At 41.0% G+C, this 19,338-nt stretch overlaps 1 protein-coding gene across 2 annotated transcripts in view; it reads right to left on the reverse strand.

Moving 5' to 3' along the window:
* The window catches only part of KIZ (kizuna centrosomal protein), a 112,713-nt gene that overhangs the window by 86,575 nt on the left and 6,800 nt on the right, over positions 1-19,338 (reverse strand). For both annotated transcript variants that reach the window (XM_079899098.1, XM_079899099.1), the window contains exons 3-4: positions 16,597-16,759; positions 7,872-7,964 (exon numbers count right to left, since the gene is read on the reverse strand). In XM_079899098.1, coding sequence (XP_079755224.1) covers positions 7,872-7,964; positions 16,597-16,759 — 256 coding nt within the window. The remainder of the gene's footprint in view (positions 1-7,871; positions 7,965-16,596; positions 16,760-19,338) is intronic.

Below are 19,338 nucleotides of genomic sequence, written 5' to 3' on the forward strand. Positions count from 1 at the left end.
TTACCCTGATGCTAAAACCAGACAAAGATGCCACAAGAAAAGAAAATTACAGGCCAATATTCTTGATCAACATAGATGCAAAACTCCTAAAAAATATTAGCAAACTGAATTCAACAATTTTTTTTTTTTTTTGGCTGTGCCACACGGCTTGTGGAATCTTAGTTCCCTGCCTAGGGCTTAAACCCAGGCCACAGCAGTGAAAGCACCAAGTCCTAACCACTGGACAGGGAATTTCTGACAATATATTAAAAGGATCATATACCACAGTCAAGTGGAATTTATTCCAGGGGTACAGGATGGTTTAATATCTGCAAATCTGTAAATGTGATATACCACATTAAGAAAATGAAGGATAAATATATGATCATCTCAATAGATGTGGAAAAAATATTTGACAAAATTCAACATCCATTCATGATAAAAGTATCAATAAAGCAGGTATAGAGAGAACATACCTCGACATAATAAAAGCCATATAGGGCAAGCCCATAGCTAACATCATACTCAACGGTGAAAATGAAAGCGTTTCCTCTAAGATAGGAACAAGACAAGGATTCCCACTCTTTCCATTTTTATTCAATATAGTATTAGAAGTCTTAGCCAGTGCAATTAGGCAAGAAAAAGGAATAAAAGGCATCCACACTGGAAAGGAACAAGTAAAATTGTTACTATTTGCATATGATATGTATTATATATAGAAAACCCTTCAAGACTCAATCAAAAAACTGTTAGAACTAATAAACCAATTCAGTAAAGTTACAGAAAACAAAATCAATATGCAAAAATGTTGAGTTTCTATACATGAATAATGAAATATCAGAAAGGGAAATTAACAATCCCATTCATAACTGCATAAGAAATACCTACGAATAAATATAACCAAGGAAGTGAAAGACTATATACTAAAAACTATAGGACATTAATGAAAAAAACTGCAGAAGATACAAATAAATGGAAAGATATTCTGTGCTCATGGATTAGAAGAATTAAATTGTTAAAATGTCTATACTACTCAAAGCAATCTACAGATTCAATGTAATCCCTATTAAAATTCAAATGAAATTTTTCACAGAAACAAAACAATCTTAAAATTTGTATGGAAATGCAAAAGGCCCAAATAACCAAAGCAATCTTGAAAAAAGAAGAGCAAAGCTGGAGGCATCATGCTCTTTTATTCTGAAATATATTACAGAGCTACAGTAATTACAACAGAATGGTATTGGCATAAAAACAAACACATAGATCAGTGGAACAGAATAGAGACCACAGAAATAAACCCACACATATGGTCAATTAATTTACAATAAAGGAGCCAAGAATATACAGTAAAAAAAAAAGCCTCTTCAATAAATGGTGCTGGGAAAACTAGACAGCCACATGCAAAAGAATGAAACTAGATCACCATTTAACACCATATACAAAAATTAACTCAAAATGAATTAAAGACTTGAATGTTTTAAAAAATCATAAAACTCCTAGAAGAAAACATAGGTGGTAAACTCCTTGACATAAGTCCTTGGCTATGATTTTTGAATCTGATACCAGAAGCAAAAGCAACAAAAGCAAAAATAAACAAGTGAGACCAGATCAAACTAAAAAGCTTCTGCACAGAAAAGGAAACCATCAACAAAAAGGTAACCTACTGAATGGCAGGAAAGATTTGCAAATGATATATCTGATAAGGGGCCAATATCCAAAATATATAAAGAACTCATACAACTCAAGAGCAAAAAATTATCTGATTACAAAATGGGCAGAAAAATCTGAATAGACATTTTTCCAAAGAAGACAGAGATGGCCAAAAAGTACATGAAAACATGCTCAACTTCAATAATCATCAAGGAAATGCAACTCAAAACCACAATTAGATATCACCTCACACGTTAGAATGACTATTATCAAAAAACAAGAAATAACAAGTGTTGATGAGGAGGTGGAGAAAAGGGAACCCATGTGCACTGTTGGTGGGAATGTAAACAGGTGAAGCCACTATGAAAACAGTATAGAGACTCCTCAAAAAATTAAAAATAGAACTACCATATGAGCCAGCAATTCCACTTCTGGGTATTTAACTGAATAAAATGAAAACACTATCTTGAAAAGATATCTGCACCCCAATGTACACTACAGCACTATTTACAACAGCCAAGATATGGAAGCAAACTAAGTGTCCAATGATGGCTGAATGGACAAAGAAGTTGTAAAAATATACAATGGCATATTATTCAGCTATGAAAAAGAAAATCCTGCCATCTGCAACACCATGGATGGACTTTGAGACATTATGCTAAGTGAAATAAGTCACACAAATACCATATGATCTCTCTTACATTTGGAATCTAAAACAAATAAACACAAACCAGGTTCATAGATACAGAGAACAGACTGATGATTGCCAGAGGCTGGGGGTGGGAGATGAAAGAAATGGGTAAAACTTTTTTTAGTTTAAATAAATTGAAAACATATTGGGAGCTGGGGAAAGTGATAGCAAAGCAAATGAATACAGTTGAAAATATTTTTAAAATCAGGAGTTCATCTTTACTGGCAGAAAGGGGAGAGGACATGCTGATGGATCCAGCAGCAAGTTAAGAACTACTGTAATGGTGTCTCAGTTAATAATAACTGCTTACAGTTTTCAAAGCAGGTAGATCTTGAATATTATTGTACTTTGAAAAATATATTTATGTTATACTTCATGTTTTGCAGAATACTGCAGTAATTTTATCTTTTCTTATTATTTTTCCCCCACAGACGAGGGAATTGGTAAGTAACAAGATAAATGCAGAATGTTAAAATGGAGCTGTCAAACCCAATTTCCAGCTTTTCACACAGTACAATTACTGCTCTTAGTTTCTACAAGCCCTTAAGTCACATTGAGAAGACTTCCAAAAATCCCTTAATAAAAATTTACATATAACAATCCTGAAGGAATTATTTTACTTTATTGCGTGTTATAAACTGAATTGTGCCCCCCCAAATTCTTATGTTGAAGCCCTCCCCCAAATTCTTATGTTGAAGCCCTCCCCCAACGTGACTATATTTGGAAATGGGGCTTGGAAGGAGGTAACTAAGGTTCAGTGAGGTCTATTAATCCAACAGACTGATGTTCTTAGAAGAGGAAAAGACCCGAGATCTGCCTCTCTCCACACACGTGCACAGAGAAAAGGACACACGCGGACCCAGAGAGAGGACAGTCGTCTGCAAACCAAAGAGACCTCTCACCAGAAACCACCCCAGCTGGCACCTAGATCTTAAGACATCCAGCCCCCCGAAGCGTGAGAAGATAAATTTGTTGTTTAAGCTACCCAGAATGTGCTATTTTGTTATGGCAGCCCAGGTCGACTAAGACACCATGACAATGTGATTTTTAACTCTTCATTTTGCCAATGGGGTAGATTCGAGACTCAACCAAATTTTCACAACTGAGGCCAAGAGGAGATGTTACTGGCCACTAAATCCAATAGAGGTTAGAACTACCTAAATTTTTAAATGGGTCCATTAAATTCAGGCTTCAAAGGTATGTCCTGTAAGTTATTCTGTATTGTAATCATGCTAAAATCATCTATTATGAGTTGCTACCACCAAGGGCTTTACTTCTCGTTTCCTAATTGGTAGGTAGCCTCTCTGTCCCCACTCCCATAGGTAAGTGGTAGAAAGCCAGGGACACCCTCATACGGCCACCCCAGTGGAGAAGGAAGATGGCTGACGACAGTGACAGTGGGGACAGGGGCAAGAGGATCACTGAACACGTGCCAAGCACTTACCAGGTGTCAAGCAGACTTCTATTCATTACCTTTTTAAACCCTCAAATCAACCACTGTTATTATACTCACTCCAGCAAGACTTACAAGGTCGGACAATTTGCTCTCGGTCACAGGATCCAAACCCAAATACGCGGATTCCAGTGCCCATCTCTTATGCCACAATACTCAAAACTGAATGAGTTAAACTCAAATTGTGTTACTAAACCACAGCTTTTTTTCAAAAAAAAAAAAATCCCCAATAATGAATCTGAAGTGTATGCCTAATTTCTTACTCAATTCAACCAGTGCAAAATCAGATCTCACTTGATTCAGCTGGACTATTATACCACCAAGGGAGACCATTTCACTCTCTCCCAAGGTTAGGTGAAAATGCAGCATCTAAATGAATAACTGAAATACTTCACATGATATGGCTAGGCTGTTTTTATTTGACCAGGAATTTCTCCCGACTTTCGAGGAGCATTTCACCCATACTACCTTGGAAGGCAGTGTAGCAACATGGCTAATAACATGGACGCTAAAGCCACATGGTCTGGGTTTGAGTTTGGGATCTGCCTAGCAGTGTAGTCTTGGGCAAGTTAACCAACTTCTTTGAGCCTTCCTCTAAAATGAGGATACGATAGTATCTACTTCCAGGATTGCTGACAGGATTAAATGAGTTGATGAATATGAAGTGCTTAATGCTGCCCCTGACAAAATACGCGTGCAGTCACTATTCCCCATTGTTAATATTAGGATTAGAAGCGGAAGTAACAAGCTGCACGTGGAGTCATTCTCCACGTGACCCTTGCAGGGAGGTTTACAACAGAGGAAGTGGAACTCCCCAACCAGCCTTTAGTCCTGTGATGGAATTCTCTGGTCCTCCACATTCTCCAGCCCTGGCAGAGTATAATCTTTCTGTGAAGTATCCAGCTCACTTCTGCTTTTAGTAGAACATATTTCACAGTGTAACAGTTCAAAGAAACTTCACAAATCCCACCTCAAGGTTTATGCTCTCATTCACTAATGCCATATCCACCTCTCCTGGGTGTATATGTTTTGATGTGTCTTTATGTGTATGCTCTAGTCACTGCTGATACAAAAAAGCTGGGCAACAAGAAGAACATGCCTAGAGACCAATGGAATGAGGGTTCACCCCAAAATAAAAAATGGCAACGTATAATAGAGAAGGATTACTATATTATAGTAAAATTTGTGAGGAGTCAAATGGGGACCGGAACTTTGTCTTTTCTATTAACAACAACAACATAAGAGTTTACTAAGTAGACTAATATTAGAAACAATCTTGGGGGATGAACAGATCAATGATTACTTCTCTTCAGAGAACACATGACTGAAGAGCAGCAACTGGATGCATGAAAACACTGGACTCCTATTATAAAACCGAGCTAAAGTTCTACACTGAAAAAATAGACAACTACTACCTGATCATTCTTCTTAGTGGTGCATTCAAGCTGCTGCTTCTGGTTGAAAGTTGCACAACCACTTCTTAAAGCTATCTTTTCATAACTCAGAATTATCATTAATTTGACAGCTCCTCTCCCCTTCATTGGCATTCTCCATCTCAATGGCCACCCCAACTCAGGCCCTCAGTTCCTTCCTTGCGTCTGAATAAATCCTGGTTTTCTCGCCCCATGAGCTCCTTCCTCCAGGGCATCCTGCACAGCACTGCCAGCCCTGCCTTCCTGCGCCTATGATGTAACTGCTCTGAGCCCCAGTCCTTGCTTCACCTGTCCCATCATGCACGTGCACACACACTGATTCCAGGGGGAAATTTTCAATCCTCGAGCCTTGGACTCAGTTCCACGATGCCCCTTTCCAAGCTCATTTTCTCCCACTTCCCTGCAAGAATGTTCACCTTTAGCCAGACTGATGGCTTCTCGCCGGGCTTCCTGCTTCCACTCCTTCACTCACAACATCTTCAGACCCAAGAATGTCTATCAAATACCCAGTGACTGGCACCCTCCCCACCCTTCACGCCAGCTCACACACCACCTTCTCCCCTAGGCCGTGGAGGACTCATTGCAGAGGAAGCAAACTTTCTTTCTCCATGTAGCTGGGACTCAGCACACACTATCCTGGGCCTCAGAAAGAACATCGCTTTGTGGGAAGCGCCTCAAGGGCAAGCATCGTGGCATTCCTAGAGGGACCTGCTGCAGCTTCTCAAACAGAGCACTCACTCAGCAACGATCTACTGAATTCAACCACCGTGCTCAGGCCAGTCCCTGGAGACCAGCACTCTGGGCACAGAGACTAGCTCATGTGACTGCTGAAAGATAAAACATACCCCATACGGTAAGGAATTGTTCTGGTTTAGTGTATAGTAAGTGTTAACTAATTCAGGGTTCTGCTGAAATATTTTTACCTTTTAATTGATAGAACATCAATGGGAAATTGAAAAAGGCAAGCTACGTCTCAAAATGTTACCTAATTGAGTCTTACATACAGTCAAAAGTCAAAGTTTTTAAGGAGATGACACATTCCAGTAAAAAGGAAACACTTCTAATTATTCTATGTAACATTTTAAGGAGTTGTCAGCTATATGTCTCTTGCCCTAATTTTAGATATGACTTAAAAGGAAACTATATAACTATATGTAAGGTAAGGAATCAGTAGTGCAAATATAAAAAAAAGTCTCCCATTTTATTTAAGTACCATTGACACTGTCGTACTAACAAGGTGTCTATCAGGAACAGCACAGAAAGAACAAACTAGATTATAGATTAAAAAACATGTCAATTATTTCATGACCAAATGTCAAACAGAAAAACTGCCTGAATGTCTCAGAAGTCTATCACATCATACCACATTTGGTATACATCTAATGGCAGAGAAATCATTTATCATTAAAGGCCTTTTTATATAGGTCAGGGTTGCTGGGGCTTGGTGTTTTGTATCTTACAGTTTAAAGAATGCTCTAAAGTTCTAGGTTTTTTAACTTTTTAATCTCTGGGAAGGAAAACTAAAACTTCCTATAAACTCAGATTAATGCCTGTTAATGCACGGAAAAAAGAAAAACTAAAACCTTGCTCCTACTATAAAAACAAAATAGTGTGGCCTCTGTTTCTTTTCTGATAAGAGTCTTAAATACCAAACAGTTAACTGCATAATAACATTTACTGGCAGCCCGGCAGCCTGCTTAGCAGATATATAAAACAGGTAAAAGGAGAAAAAGTTAATTTCTTGGCTGAATGATTCCATCGGTAGCTATAGGGCAAACCTGAAAGTCTTTTAGTAAAGTAGCAGTTGATTCTTCTATCAATCTGTAGCACACATACTCTTCCAAGGGAAGCATTAAATATGAAAATCATATCCCGTTATCATCTGTTTCCAGCTTTCAGCCCAGTAAGCTTTTCTTAATGAATGCTGCAGCCTAAGGAGGAAGCACGCTGTTGGCTTCTCTGAATAATGGAGTGATGCTCCCATTTTTGCTTATTACAATATCGACTGGCTGAGGGGGTTTCACACATAGTCACAAGTGACTACTCTTGCCAGCATGCTCCAAGTTATTACAAGATGTTTTTAGACATTTCATCTAAAAGAGCTTTACTGCTTTTAGTGAAGAAAACATCTATGGTCTTGAGCAGAATCATTTATATGGAGATAGACGGGAGGATTAGAAGCCTGCATTACGGCAGATACATAGCAGAATTTATTTAAGTATTCCTTGCCATTCATTTTGTCTGTTGCTGAGATATGCAATCCTTTCTTTCCACTTTATCTATGAAAAGGTTAAAATGTACAAAATTACGTATACAAAGAAAAGAAGCAAAATGCCACAATTCATTTACTTCTTATTTAAAACATTTCTGGAACTAAGAAAAAGGCAGCTACAAAGCATTATTTAGAAAAACAAAATTTCACCTACTAACAACACTGAGGTTTTCTTTGGAATCTATCTCTTACAGCCACAGTGACTGCCTTCAGCAAATTTAATTGAATTATACATTAAAGCAATACTCTATAAGCAAATGTCTTTAAATAATCACTTAAAGTTTAATCAAAAAGATCTTTGTAATAAGACGATTTTATTTACAACAGTATCCTAAAAGATGAACACACCAAAAACCCTCCGTTAACAGAAAGTTTATCATTTTAATTTATTACCTTTTCTCTGTCTTCATCTTTCAGTTCACCTTTTTTTCCCAGGCTATCTTTTGAGAGTAGCTGTATCTTCTTAATTTGAGTCTCATATTCAATCTAAATATAAACAAAGTTTGATTTTGTGGAGGATATTATTACAACTAGCACCTATTTATATTTTTCAGACTTTACAGCATAAAAGGAACAGTAAAGAGAAAGTAAAAACTGATACTGCTGAGAAATTCAATTTATCTTAGAAAACAGACAATTTCACAAATAACACATCAAAAGCTGGATTCAGTAAAATGTTACACGTTTTAAATAAAATAACATTTGATGGATTTTCACTTAGTCCTTCATCAATCTAGGAAATAAAACCTTGATATATTAAGCTATCATGAAAAATCCAGTTACTTTATCATGAAAGTTACACATTTGACGGTGCTTCTTCTGAAAAGTTCTGCCCTAAAAAAAGGAAGAGAAAGCAATCCTACTGATTTCTTATCTGTATGGTATCCACATAATATCATGGTCCTACTTGTCATAGCAACTGAGTATATTACTTGCTAGATCATCAACTGGAAACAAACTCCATTTTTTTTTTTTTTTTTTTTTTTCCGGTACGCGGGCCTCTCAGTGTTGTGGCCTCTCCCGTTGTGGAGCTCAGGCTCCGGACGCGCAGGCTCAGGGGCCATGGCTCACGGGCCTAGCTGCTCCGCGGCATGTGGGATCTTCCCAGACCAGGGCACGAACCCGTGTCCCCTGCAAACTCCATTTTTTACGGATACAAATACACTGTAGATGTCAATGATCAGCACCACAGGCATCAAGTTTGCTCTCGTGCTAATAACTCATAAAGATGTCTGTGTCATTACCACACTATAATTGATGAAAGTGATTGCATCATAAAATGACTTTTTCTTAAAAGCAACACATAAAAAGCACTTTGATTCATATGTTAGTAAGTAAAGCCTTAAAAAGTCTCTGCTTGTGGTCCATCACAGATAAGTATCAGAACATTTTCTAAATGAGGCAGTGATGTACTACAATTGGAAACACACCTATAAGATAACCAAATTAGAAAACTGTTTTCTTAGTTCTCAGTTTGAAGATAAAATAGGCCCGAACTTTTGTTTTGACACACAAAAAGTGAACAGACAATAATAACCAAACTTGACTTGTCTCCCTCAAACTATCTTAAAAGGTATTATATGCTGCCCCATTTTTAATATGTTAAGCAGGGATTTCTTTTTTCTCTATCAGAATGCTATTAACACAGTAGATTGGCAGTAATGATATAAATAGAGACCTAATTATATCAAAGTTTCATAAGGCCAGTAAAAATGACAAAACAAGCCAAGAAAAGATAAAGAAGGCAATTAAGAAAATACAATTTACATCTCTCTGTTCTATATCTACTCCTTTGAACTTAACAGATATTTTATTTTTAACCCCAAGAGATTTAAACAGGCACACTCTACAAATTCCAAGAGAAAATACCTTTAGAAAGAGATGAGGGGTGATTTACAAAATAGACAAAGTAAACAGAGATTTATTAAATAATAAACCTTAAGCAAAAATTCTTTGTTCCTGTGGCTACAAATGTTTTCTTATGCTCTTTGAGATCAGTTATAAACATGCAACAGGCATTGTACCTGATTTCCTCACTATGGGATCATTTCAGAGCCACAACTCCAAAAGACAGAGCACTTTCTCAAGGAAATATAAGAGTATTATTCAATTCATTTTACTGAAGCAAAAAAGTGCTAACTGCTTCAGAACTTCATATAGAACATCAGGGAAAGTATCTTCAAGAGTCCAATGCAGGGTGACCTCCCTGGTGATCCAGTGGTTGAGAATCTGTCTTGCAATACAGGGGATGCTGGTTTGATCCCTGGTGGGCTACTATGATCCCATATGCCGCAGGGCAACTAAGCCTGAGCACCACAACTACTGAGCCCTCGCACTCTGAAGCCCGCATGCCACAGCTAGAGAGAAGCCCACTCACCGCAATGAAGAGCCGTGTGCTGCAAAAAAAAAATTAAAAAAAAAAAAGTCCAATGCAGATTGTTCTCAATGCATATGAAACAACTGAACTGTAGCTACTCTTCCAAATTAATGATGCAAATAAACACTATACAATGTATTTGAAATTTTACAAGTTACTATGATAAATTGATAATCGACACAAACTGTAACTCTGCATGACCTAGGACCGTGGGTTTGCACCTACAACTGTCTTTGCTCTCCTTCTTTGCCTTTTATATATATATACAGTACTCGGTTATTATACATCCAATCCACCTCCTGAACACTGGAGAGCAGGGACTCTCAACCCACAGGGCTCCCCAGTTCTACTTCCTCCTTTATCTGCATTTAAACAAAGGGTTATACTATGTTTAAAAGGTGTTTTTTTTTTTTTAAGTTTGGGAAACATTGCACAGATGAATCTCTCCAAGACTTTCCAGCTAAAAATGTCTGATGAAGCAGTAGAACATGTGTCCTCATGTACATCTATTTCTCTGACCATCAGTCTTTCACGTCTTATTCCCTATTTCTTCTCTGAATCAGGTCCCATGGGCCTCTTCTATCTCCACAATACAGGAGGGCTTGCACTGTATCCTTTCTCTTGGGTGCAGACTCAGGTCCCTGTTCCCTTCTTCCCACATGGCCTAGATTCCTCACAGTCAGAGCTGCTGCTTCAGAGGCCAAACGACTCACGCCTCAGTAGCATCTGCTGGCCTAGAGCCTCTCTAAGGACAATCCTCTCATCTCCCAATCAGGAACTTGCTCTGTCCTGTACTGCTTCACAGCACTGGATTTGCTGCTGTCCACCTAAATTTAGGAGGCCTTTCCTACTCACTTCCTTACTCTGCACAGGTGATTCATTTCAGCTCAACTAATGAAATCTGCTGACGGTAATCTGGGGTCGTGGGAAGAGGAGTTGGAGGTCCTGGCATGTCTGGGATCTCTCCATACTCACAATGTGCCCCAGTTTTCATTGTTTCCTTCTTTTCTCCTGTATTCTCACTTACATTCCTTCAGTTTTCCCTCGTCACATCACCACTTGCCTGAAAGTGCCACTATTACCTTTTTCATAAGCTTCCTTTTTTCACTGGTCTTTGAAATTGTACAGTAATTCTGTTACAGAGCTGAATTGACATTGAAGATCAGCTGGCCTGGCCTCTGCACATTACAGTTGAAGGATGGCTACAGAGTTAAATAAACTAATGTGACTCTCAGATGAATATGAGAGATTCATAGTCTTTTTGTTTTTCCCTCTCCTATTTTTTTTCCAGTATATGGGCTTCCTCTTAAATGTGGAACTTTTACCAAAAGATATGGAGGAATATTTATTTATTCAACTAGGACATATTAACAGGCAAAAAAATGGGGTTTGCTACAGACTTTGTCTTCAGGAGCCAGAAGGTCATGCTCTGCCCACAGTGGCTGTCACAGTGCTTAGCAGGAATTGTATGAGAGCTCAAAAGATTTGTTCTCTTCAAATTTTATGCCCTATAGGCACATGTAACCTGATGACTGAATTTTCAACAAGATCACATCTTTAAATAATGACATTATGTCTTCAAAATGCCTCTGCTATCAAACACAAATGCTCCTGGGTGGTTTGCCATGGGTCCAATCACACACGTTCATCCTCACATAGTTGTTTACGGTCCATGAGAGAAAACAAGAATATGGAAGAATTACTTTTCAGTCAGTGCTTACTGAGCACTTACTATGTGCCACTGAGAGCACGGAAATAGTAAGAAAAGGAGCTCACGGTGAGGTGGGGAAATAGACACGCAACAATGACAGTACCGTGAAGGAGGTGCTTATGTAGATCATATGACATAGACCTACGGCAGCATAGAGGGAGCGAGGTCTCCTCTATGTCCTCCGAGTCGAAGGACATAGGACAGAATGTGGCGCATTCAAGGAATTACAAACCATTCAGCACGTGTGTAGCAGAGTGCAGACGCGCATGTGTGGGAGATAAAGGTGTGGAGGCATGGTGCGAAGACATGCGGTGGGAGAGAGAGGGGAAGAGATGGAGGTGTGGAGGAGGGGAGGGGAGATGGCAGGAGGAAGACTGGGATAGGGGAGCAGGGGAGACAGGAGCGAGGGGTGGGGATGGAGGGAGAGGGTGGAAGGGGACAGGGTGGGGAGAGAAAATGTGCACATCCGTATAGCTGTGTGAGAGGGACAGAGAGAACAGAACTTGTGTGTGGTCAGAAGGCTGAAGCTGTGGGTAGTTGGCAGGCAGAGATCAGCGCCTGGGCTTTGTCCCGAGAAGGCTGCGCACTCAAGGATTTCAGGCAGAGGGGAGACATGACCAGATGATGACCCGCTCCCGGCCAGGGACCCTCCCTGAGCCCTGACATGCCAGCCCCAAGCCCAGCACTTGAATGCAGGAGGCCAAAGCAGATGCTGGCAATGCTCCACACGTGGCCATGGGACCTTTCTCAGTGCTCCTAAGTTCCCGTACCCGTCTCTGTGCTTAAGGCCCCTCAGAGCCTGGGGAGGCTGCTCTGCCTACAGGAGCACACGGTTAATGAGCTCCCCACACCTGTGCCCTTCCCCCAGCAGTCCTCATCAGTGATGCTCAGGAGCCCGGCTATGCATCTCCCAAATGCTCTGAACCATTTGGTGGAGTTCCCCTGCGGAATTAAGCTCCAGGTGCCCACTGTGGTAGTTGACTTAATACCCCCATTCCGGCCACTTGTCCTTCCCTGTCTCAGCTCCCCACTTGCCTCCCGGCATCCTTGCACTTCCCAAATAAGCCACTTACATCCGAACCCTTGTCTCAGGGTCAGCTTCAGAGAAAAGCCAACCTGAGACAAGAGCAAAGGGCACCTGAGGAAAACTGCTCTAAGGACCAGCTGGGCCCTTCCACTAAAGCTGCCAAGGTGGGGAGTGCGAGGAGGGAGGGGAAACAGAGGTGAAGTGGGCGGGGTGGGGAGAGGCGGTGAGGGGGCAAGAAGAGGGAGAGAGGAGCACCCTCTTCACAGCACCGGTGATTCTCCTATTTATATTTGTGAACTGAATTTATTCACCCTCTTTATCCATCTGACAAGTAGCAATATGGCCACAAAACTGTATTTACAAAACTACATGATATATCACTATCCTTATAAAGCCCTGAAAATTATTATAGGACCCCAAATAAAGTAGTATAATTCATAAAATCAGTTGAAATGGCTTTTCAAAAAGTTTTTCAGCCCATTTTAAAAGATTTTAACATTCTACAATTAAGTGGGCCTCGTCTTACAAAGAGGGAGAAATTCACTTAATATAATTTGGGCAAAATCCCCACTTCTCTCACAATGCTTCACCTTGTTTCACTTTCTGGACTTCCACCAGTTAGAAGTTCATTCGCACTAACTATACTCTAGTCAAGGGAAAACGCCCCGGGCATTCTGGGGTGTGTGGCAAATACAGCACGTAGGTGCTGACCAGAATACCTCTCTCCTAAGACTTCCGTGAGGTGAAGATGTGACACGGGAGTGGGGCGGGATTAAGGGAGACAAGTGGCTCTGGTATTCCTAAGGCCACAACTGGCCGTGGCACAAAGGAAGAGGCAGGAAGAAACACGACGACCCCCACTGCTTGGACACTCCACTCACTGCACAGCTTGCTGAGCTGGTGGTGTCACGGGCATCACTGGCTGGTTCACAGCCAATGTACAGTTTTCCACAGAACACGTATGTTTCCCAACTGCAGCTACATGACCTGCCCTGTTATGCCATCAGCAGATTTTTAAAAAGGCATTCCTTCTCCAAAATTCAAAAAGGAATATCTGTGTCATTTTTAAATGATATTTATGAATAAAGCTTTACAGAGTCCTAGAAATACAGTTTATCATTCTTTTCTTGAAAATGGTCCCCTATGCTGATATTCTTTAGTAGCTCGTGAGACAAGTTTTTTTTTTTTAACACATCATACTATACACAACAAATGCTCTCAATATTAAAATATTTACAAAGGATGATACTTCCTTTCAAATTCCTCCCTCTCACATTTGGTTATAATGAGAAATCAATAATTAAGTAAAGCATCAATATGAAAATAAGAGGAAAACTTCTATTATTTCCTTTATTCCACTGGGAAGAAGAAATTCCCTGCTTTGTCCACCACTTTTATTTTCTCTTTGAACTCTCTGAAAAGAAAAGAGGTTTACAATGTTGATAACAATTGCTTTTTGAGCCTTAAGCATTCTACTTGAACACTAGGAGGAAAAACCTGGAGTGCTGTAGCTAAGACTCACTATTGCTTGAGCACATCTAGCCTCCAGATCTTGGTTTCTAAATACCCCTACCCACCCAAAGGAACCACAGCTCCTCAGATAAGAGGCTAATTCCAAGTCTGAGGCAGGGAAGTATAAGGTAAACCTGGAACATCTTGTCAAAAGGACACAGGAGCCAACTCGAAGAGACTCTCACTGGCAAAATTTGGGAGAATGTAAGCAACAAAAGAATAATTACAGTAATTGATAATATAATGACTAAATAAAGATTCACAAGCCCAGAGTGACATTTAGACAGAGAGAGGGAGAAAAAGAAGGAAAGAAAGCTCTTCTTCATAGAAGAATGCCAGCTAACAAATGTAAAAGATGAGATCAAATTAGAAAATCACCATTTCACAACCTCCACTATAACTGATTCAGGCATCATTAATGGATTCTAAAACCGCTAGGCAAAAGGCTGTTGAGGAACAAGGTATTCCCAAGATGTCAAGCCACCACTCCACAGATTATTTACTAATTTACAAAGGGAAAAAAGGTACCTTACAACAGAGAGACCTAGAGGTCACCATGTTAACAAAGCCAACAAACTCAGCCTGGCTCAAACAAGACCACCTGACATCATGGCTCATGAGCCTCCTGACGGGATGCAGTAGACTGTATAACCTCAGCTGTGACTATTTAAATTTAATTAACTAAATTTAACACAAAAACTCAGTCCTCAGTGTCACAAGCTACATGTTAAGTGCTCAGTAGCCATGTACGGCTAGTGGCTACTGTATTAGACAGCATCAGTACCGAGACAGAAGGTTCCCATCACCACAAAGTTCTACTGGGCAGTGCTAGTCTAGACCAAATTTCCAGTTTACAGGAAACACAGCGGATGCTACACAAGTTAAAATAACCAGTCAAATTCAGAATGTAAGTCATTCTACAAGCAACTGGCCTGGCTTCTTCAAAAAGCCAGTATCATTTAAAAAAAAAAACAAAACAAAGAAGACTGGTAGGAAACCAAATTAGATTAAAAGACTAAAAAAGACACAATAACAAATGTAATGTGTACCCTAGTTGGCTCCTGGTCTGGAAAAACAGACTTTTGAAGGGAACTGTGGAAACTGAAGTATTGGCTGAATATTAAATAATATTATGGAATCATTAGTAATTTTCTTAGGTGTGATAATGGTATGATTATGGAGGAGACTGTTCTTGTTCTTAAGGGATCCACACTCAAGTATTTAGGGGAGAAATGTCATGGGTTCTGCTGCATACTTTCAATGGCTCAGGAAAAAACATACATACACAGACACAGGCAAAGCAAATACAGCAAAATATTTACAACTGTTGCATCTAGTTAGATCGTGAGCTGTCTTAGTCCATTTAGGCTGCTGTAATAAAACTGCACTGGCTGGGTGCCTTATAAACAACTGATACGTACTGCTCACAGTTGTGGAGGCTGGAAGTCCTCCACAAGATGTCAGCACGGCTGCCTTCTGGTGACAGACCCCTCCTGGTTCAGAGCTACCACCTTCTCACTGTGTCCTCACCTGGTGGAAGGGGCCAGGAGTGCCCTGGAGCCTCTGTTACAAGGCACTAATCCTGCTCATGAGAGCCCCACCCTCGTGATTTAAGCACCTCTCAAAGGCCCCATCCACTAATAACATCACTTTTGGAGGTTAGGATTTCAACATATGAATTTGGGCAGGGAGACACAAACATTCAGACCACAGCATGAATGTTCATTATAATAATTCTTTTCCTGTGTACTTAAATAATTCTTTTCCTGTGTACTAGGGGAAAACTGTGAGAGGAAAAAAAAGAAAGGGAAGTGCTGAAGCCAACTTCTCTGGTAACCAGTATGCAGGTGGGTTAAGTTGGGCAAAAGCCCTGAGCAGCACAAATGGTGAGACACAAGGCCTAGCCCTCCATGCTTGACACAGTTTGTAAAGCAGAAGGTTGCCAGGCAGCCTAAGGGAGTGGGGGCCAGGGTCGGAGAGGGCAGGGAAGGTGTGGCTGTTCTGGCTCGCAGAGTCGATGGGCGTGAGGGTGAAGTCCTTGGGCCAGTTCTTCCCCCCAGTCTCCCCCTGACACCCGGCCTGCCCAGAACAGTGGGGCTCAGGCCACAGAAAAAGAACCTCTGAAGAAGGAAGCAGGCTCCACAGGGAACCTGATGTTGCTCAAATTCAGTCCTGAGGCCAAGAGATCCCATGTGCCAGGCGCCAGGTCAGGTGTGGCCAGAGGCCGTGCCCGTTTAACTACCTGTGTAGAGTAACAAAGTATAGATGTTCCAGTAATTCCTCAACTAAAGCAGAAATCTGAGAAAATGCAATCTCCAGTTTTCTGATCAAAATCTGGTCACATGGTAATTAATTCCCAGAGAAAACTGACAGTTAACCTACGGGTGAACAACTGAACATCAGTGACTGCCACGGACCAGAAACTTACTACTCACTAGTCCCAATCTTAGCTAAAAAGGACAAAAGAAAACAGTACAAAATGAGATGTCACCTTCAGTTCTTGCAGTTTCTCTGAATTTGTGGTAAAGTGTCCAACGTGAGCCTGGACCCGCTCAAACCGCTTTAAATATTCTTGGTTTCGAGTACGAGCCTTCTTTTCTGATTCACATATTTCCTTCAGGTATTTCTTTAGTTTTAAATACTTCAGCTTAACTCTAGAAGAATAAAAGCAGATTTTTAAACGATGGAGTTAGACTTGAACAACTCTAAGGAGGAGAATTTAACAAAATTGTTAATGAGACAATGTATTCTAAGATATTTTACCCAAATGCTGCAGCCTAAAGGATAGGATGCATGTGCATTTTTAGAGAGGAAATTAATGCAGCATCACTGAGGTATCACCTCTAGGCATAACTCTCCTGAGAAATGGATACCAGACCACATTACACCACTCACACATACAGATTTATATGGATTTCTTTCTCAAAATTAAGTGTGGTGTCAAGAGCCGTGCCTAGGTGGCCCTTTTCAGATGAACAGCCCAATGGCATTCTTTTATGTGACAATTTCAAAACTACCTGCTCATACAGAAATAGAATCAAACTATGCACCACAATCCACAAACATTAAGAAATTTTGAAATTTAAAATGCCCCAAAAGTTCTCATTTAGGTACTTAAAAATTTTTTTAGAAACTGCAATAACATACTGTATTATGAAAGTATTTTATAACAATATATGGATTGTCACGCTACTCAAATTGTGAAGAAACCTTTGGAGACTCTCATCCAAAATGCAGTATCAAAAGACACAGCGGGCGGCTAGAACTGTGCAGCCCCTCTCCGCTCATTACCAACACTGCTCCTCTCAGCTCTTTCTTCTTCACAAGTATTTAAGTCATAAGAGCACCTGGTATGTAGCCTTTCCACTGCTGGCTCAATTACTTATTCAACATTCTCTCATCAAGCGAAAATAAGTTGCCAACTATAAAAATGTTCACCCTCAAAAACAGATTTGCAGAGACGCTGGAGATGTTAAAAATTAAACAACAACAGACCTTAAACTCCCACCTCTAAGCCAATAATTTTCAAGAAACTCTTTATCGTGCTAATAATTCTGTGCTTTGATCTTGGTTGGCTGTCCCCATTTTTCCTTCCGAACAAAAAACTCAGGACTGGGTGTACTGCTGTCCATGCCTGCGTTTTTAACACAAGTGACGGTAACAGAGGTGGAACCCGACATAATTTCCCACATAGGCACTTGGGGAGGCTGCTGGCTGCGACCAGAGTCCACCTGGAGTAGGTTCAATAGGAACCACGCCTTCTCCACCCAAAGTCTAGCTTCACTCCCGCCCTCACGTTAACCCTCGAAGCTGACCACATCAAGTCATCCAGCCCTCCATGCAGTCATTCATACAGTCAGCACTCTGCATACAAAAGCCATGCAGCTTGGGACAACAGGGAAACAAAACTTAGATACACACAATATAGTGTGATGGCTGCTATGAGCACAACTGCAAGGGACTCTTAAAGACTGGGCAATGTGACCTAGCTAAAGGGAAGGAAATTAATTTTCAGCTGAGACATGAAGGATGAATTAACAGTTAACCCAAAACTGGGGAAAGCAAGAGTGAGATGAGGGGAAAACATTCCGGCAGAGGAAACAGCATGTTGGAAAGCTCAGAGGCAATAAATAAGAGTAACAGTGAAACTGACAAAAAATGGTCATAAACAATAAATTATTGACGCTTACTCTGGGTCAGACCCTGCTTTAAGGCTCTATTAAGTTCTCATAACTATCTCCATCCCCATTTGACAGATGAAGAAACAGAGGCACAGAATACTGAAGTTACTGTCCCATGGTTGCCTGGCTAAGTGCTGGCAAGGCTGAGACTAAACAGAGGCACCTGGCAAGAAAGTCTACCTGCTTCACTATACAAGACCTTGTCACGTTCCAGAAACCGAGGATTCAGTCCATGAAGAATTTTAGGGAGAGGCTGGCAAGAGATAGTAATGATGAAAACTAAACAGGGGCAGACAATAGAAGCTCTGGTATACCACCGCACCACCTCACCTCCTCCTGGCCTAGCTTTTCTTCCTGCAGCCACGGCTGCAGCAACCTGGCAGCACCTGCATCCGCCGCCCATGGTATCTTGCTTTCCCGGGGCTGCTTTTCTGAATTTGCAGCAGGGAAAGCCTGGAGGTGCGGAGGAGTTAACACCTCCTGAGATGGCCCTGACCAACGGGGGTCAGGAACCGAAAGGTAAAGAGCCCCCCTCTTCCTTCCCTTGAATGGACACTTGGGAGGAGCAGAGAGATGGAGCTGCAGGTGCCCACAGCAGTTACCAGCTCCTACTCCATTCTTCCCAGCCCTTTATGTGACCACTTCCTAAAATAAACGACCACCTACACACTAACACTTGTCTCAGACTCTGCCTTCTGGGGGAATCAGGTTGAGGCAGCCATGTTAGATGGTTTGGATTTTATCCTATGGGCAAAGAAAGCATATTTTTAGCAAACCATACCCTCTGTCTTCCAGGAAACAAGAGGCTGAGAGAGGGGAACAAATTCAGCCAGCCGAAGCTTGGTGAAGATTCCCACTGGTCTCTCATCTCACCCGGCCTACCACCATTATGCCGGGAAGCCACCTGGGAACAGGCTGTAGGAAGAGTCTATGCCCTGTCTTCTGTCCCTGTAGTCAGGGGCTAGAAAAATGGCAACTGCCACGATCCTCTCAGACTTAGGGCCTACTTCTCAGGCCACAGCACCCACAACACTGCTATTCCTTCCACTGTC

Source organism: Stenella coeruleoalba, assembly GCF_951394435.1.
Source record: "Stenella coeruleoalba genome assembly, chromosome: 15".
NCBI classification, from domain to species: Eukaryota; Metazoa; Chordata; class Mammalia; order Artiodactyla; family Delphinidae; genus Stenella; species Stenella coeruleoalba.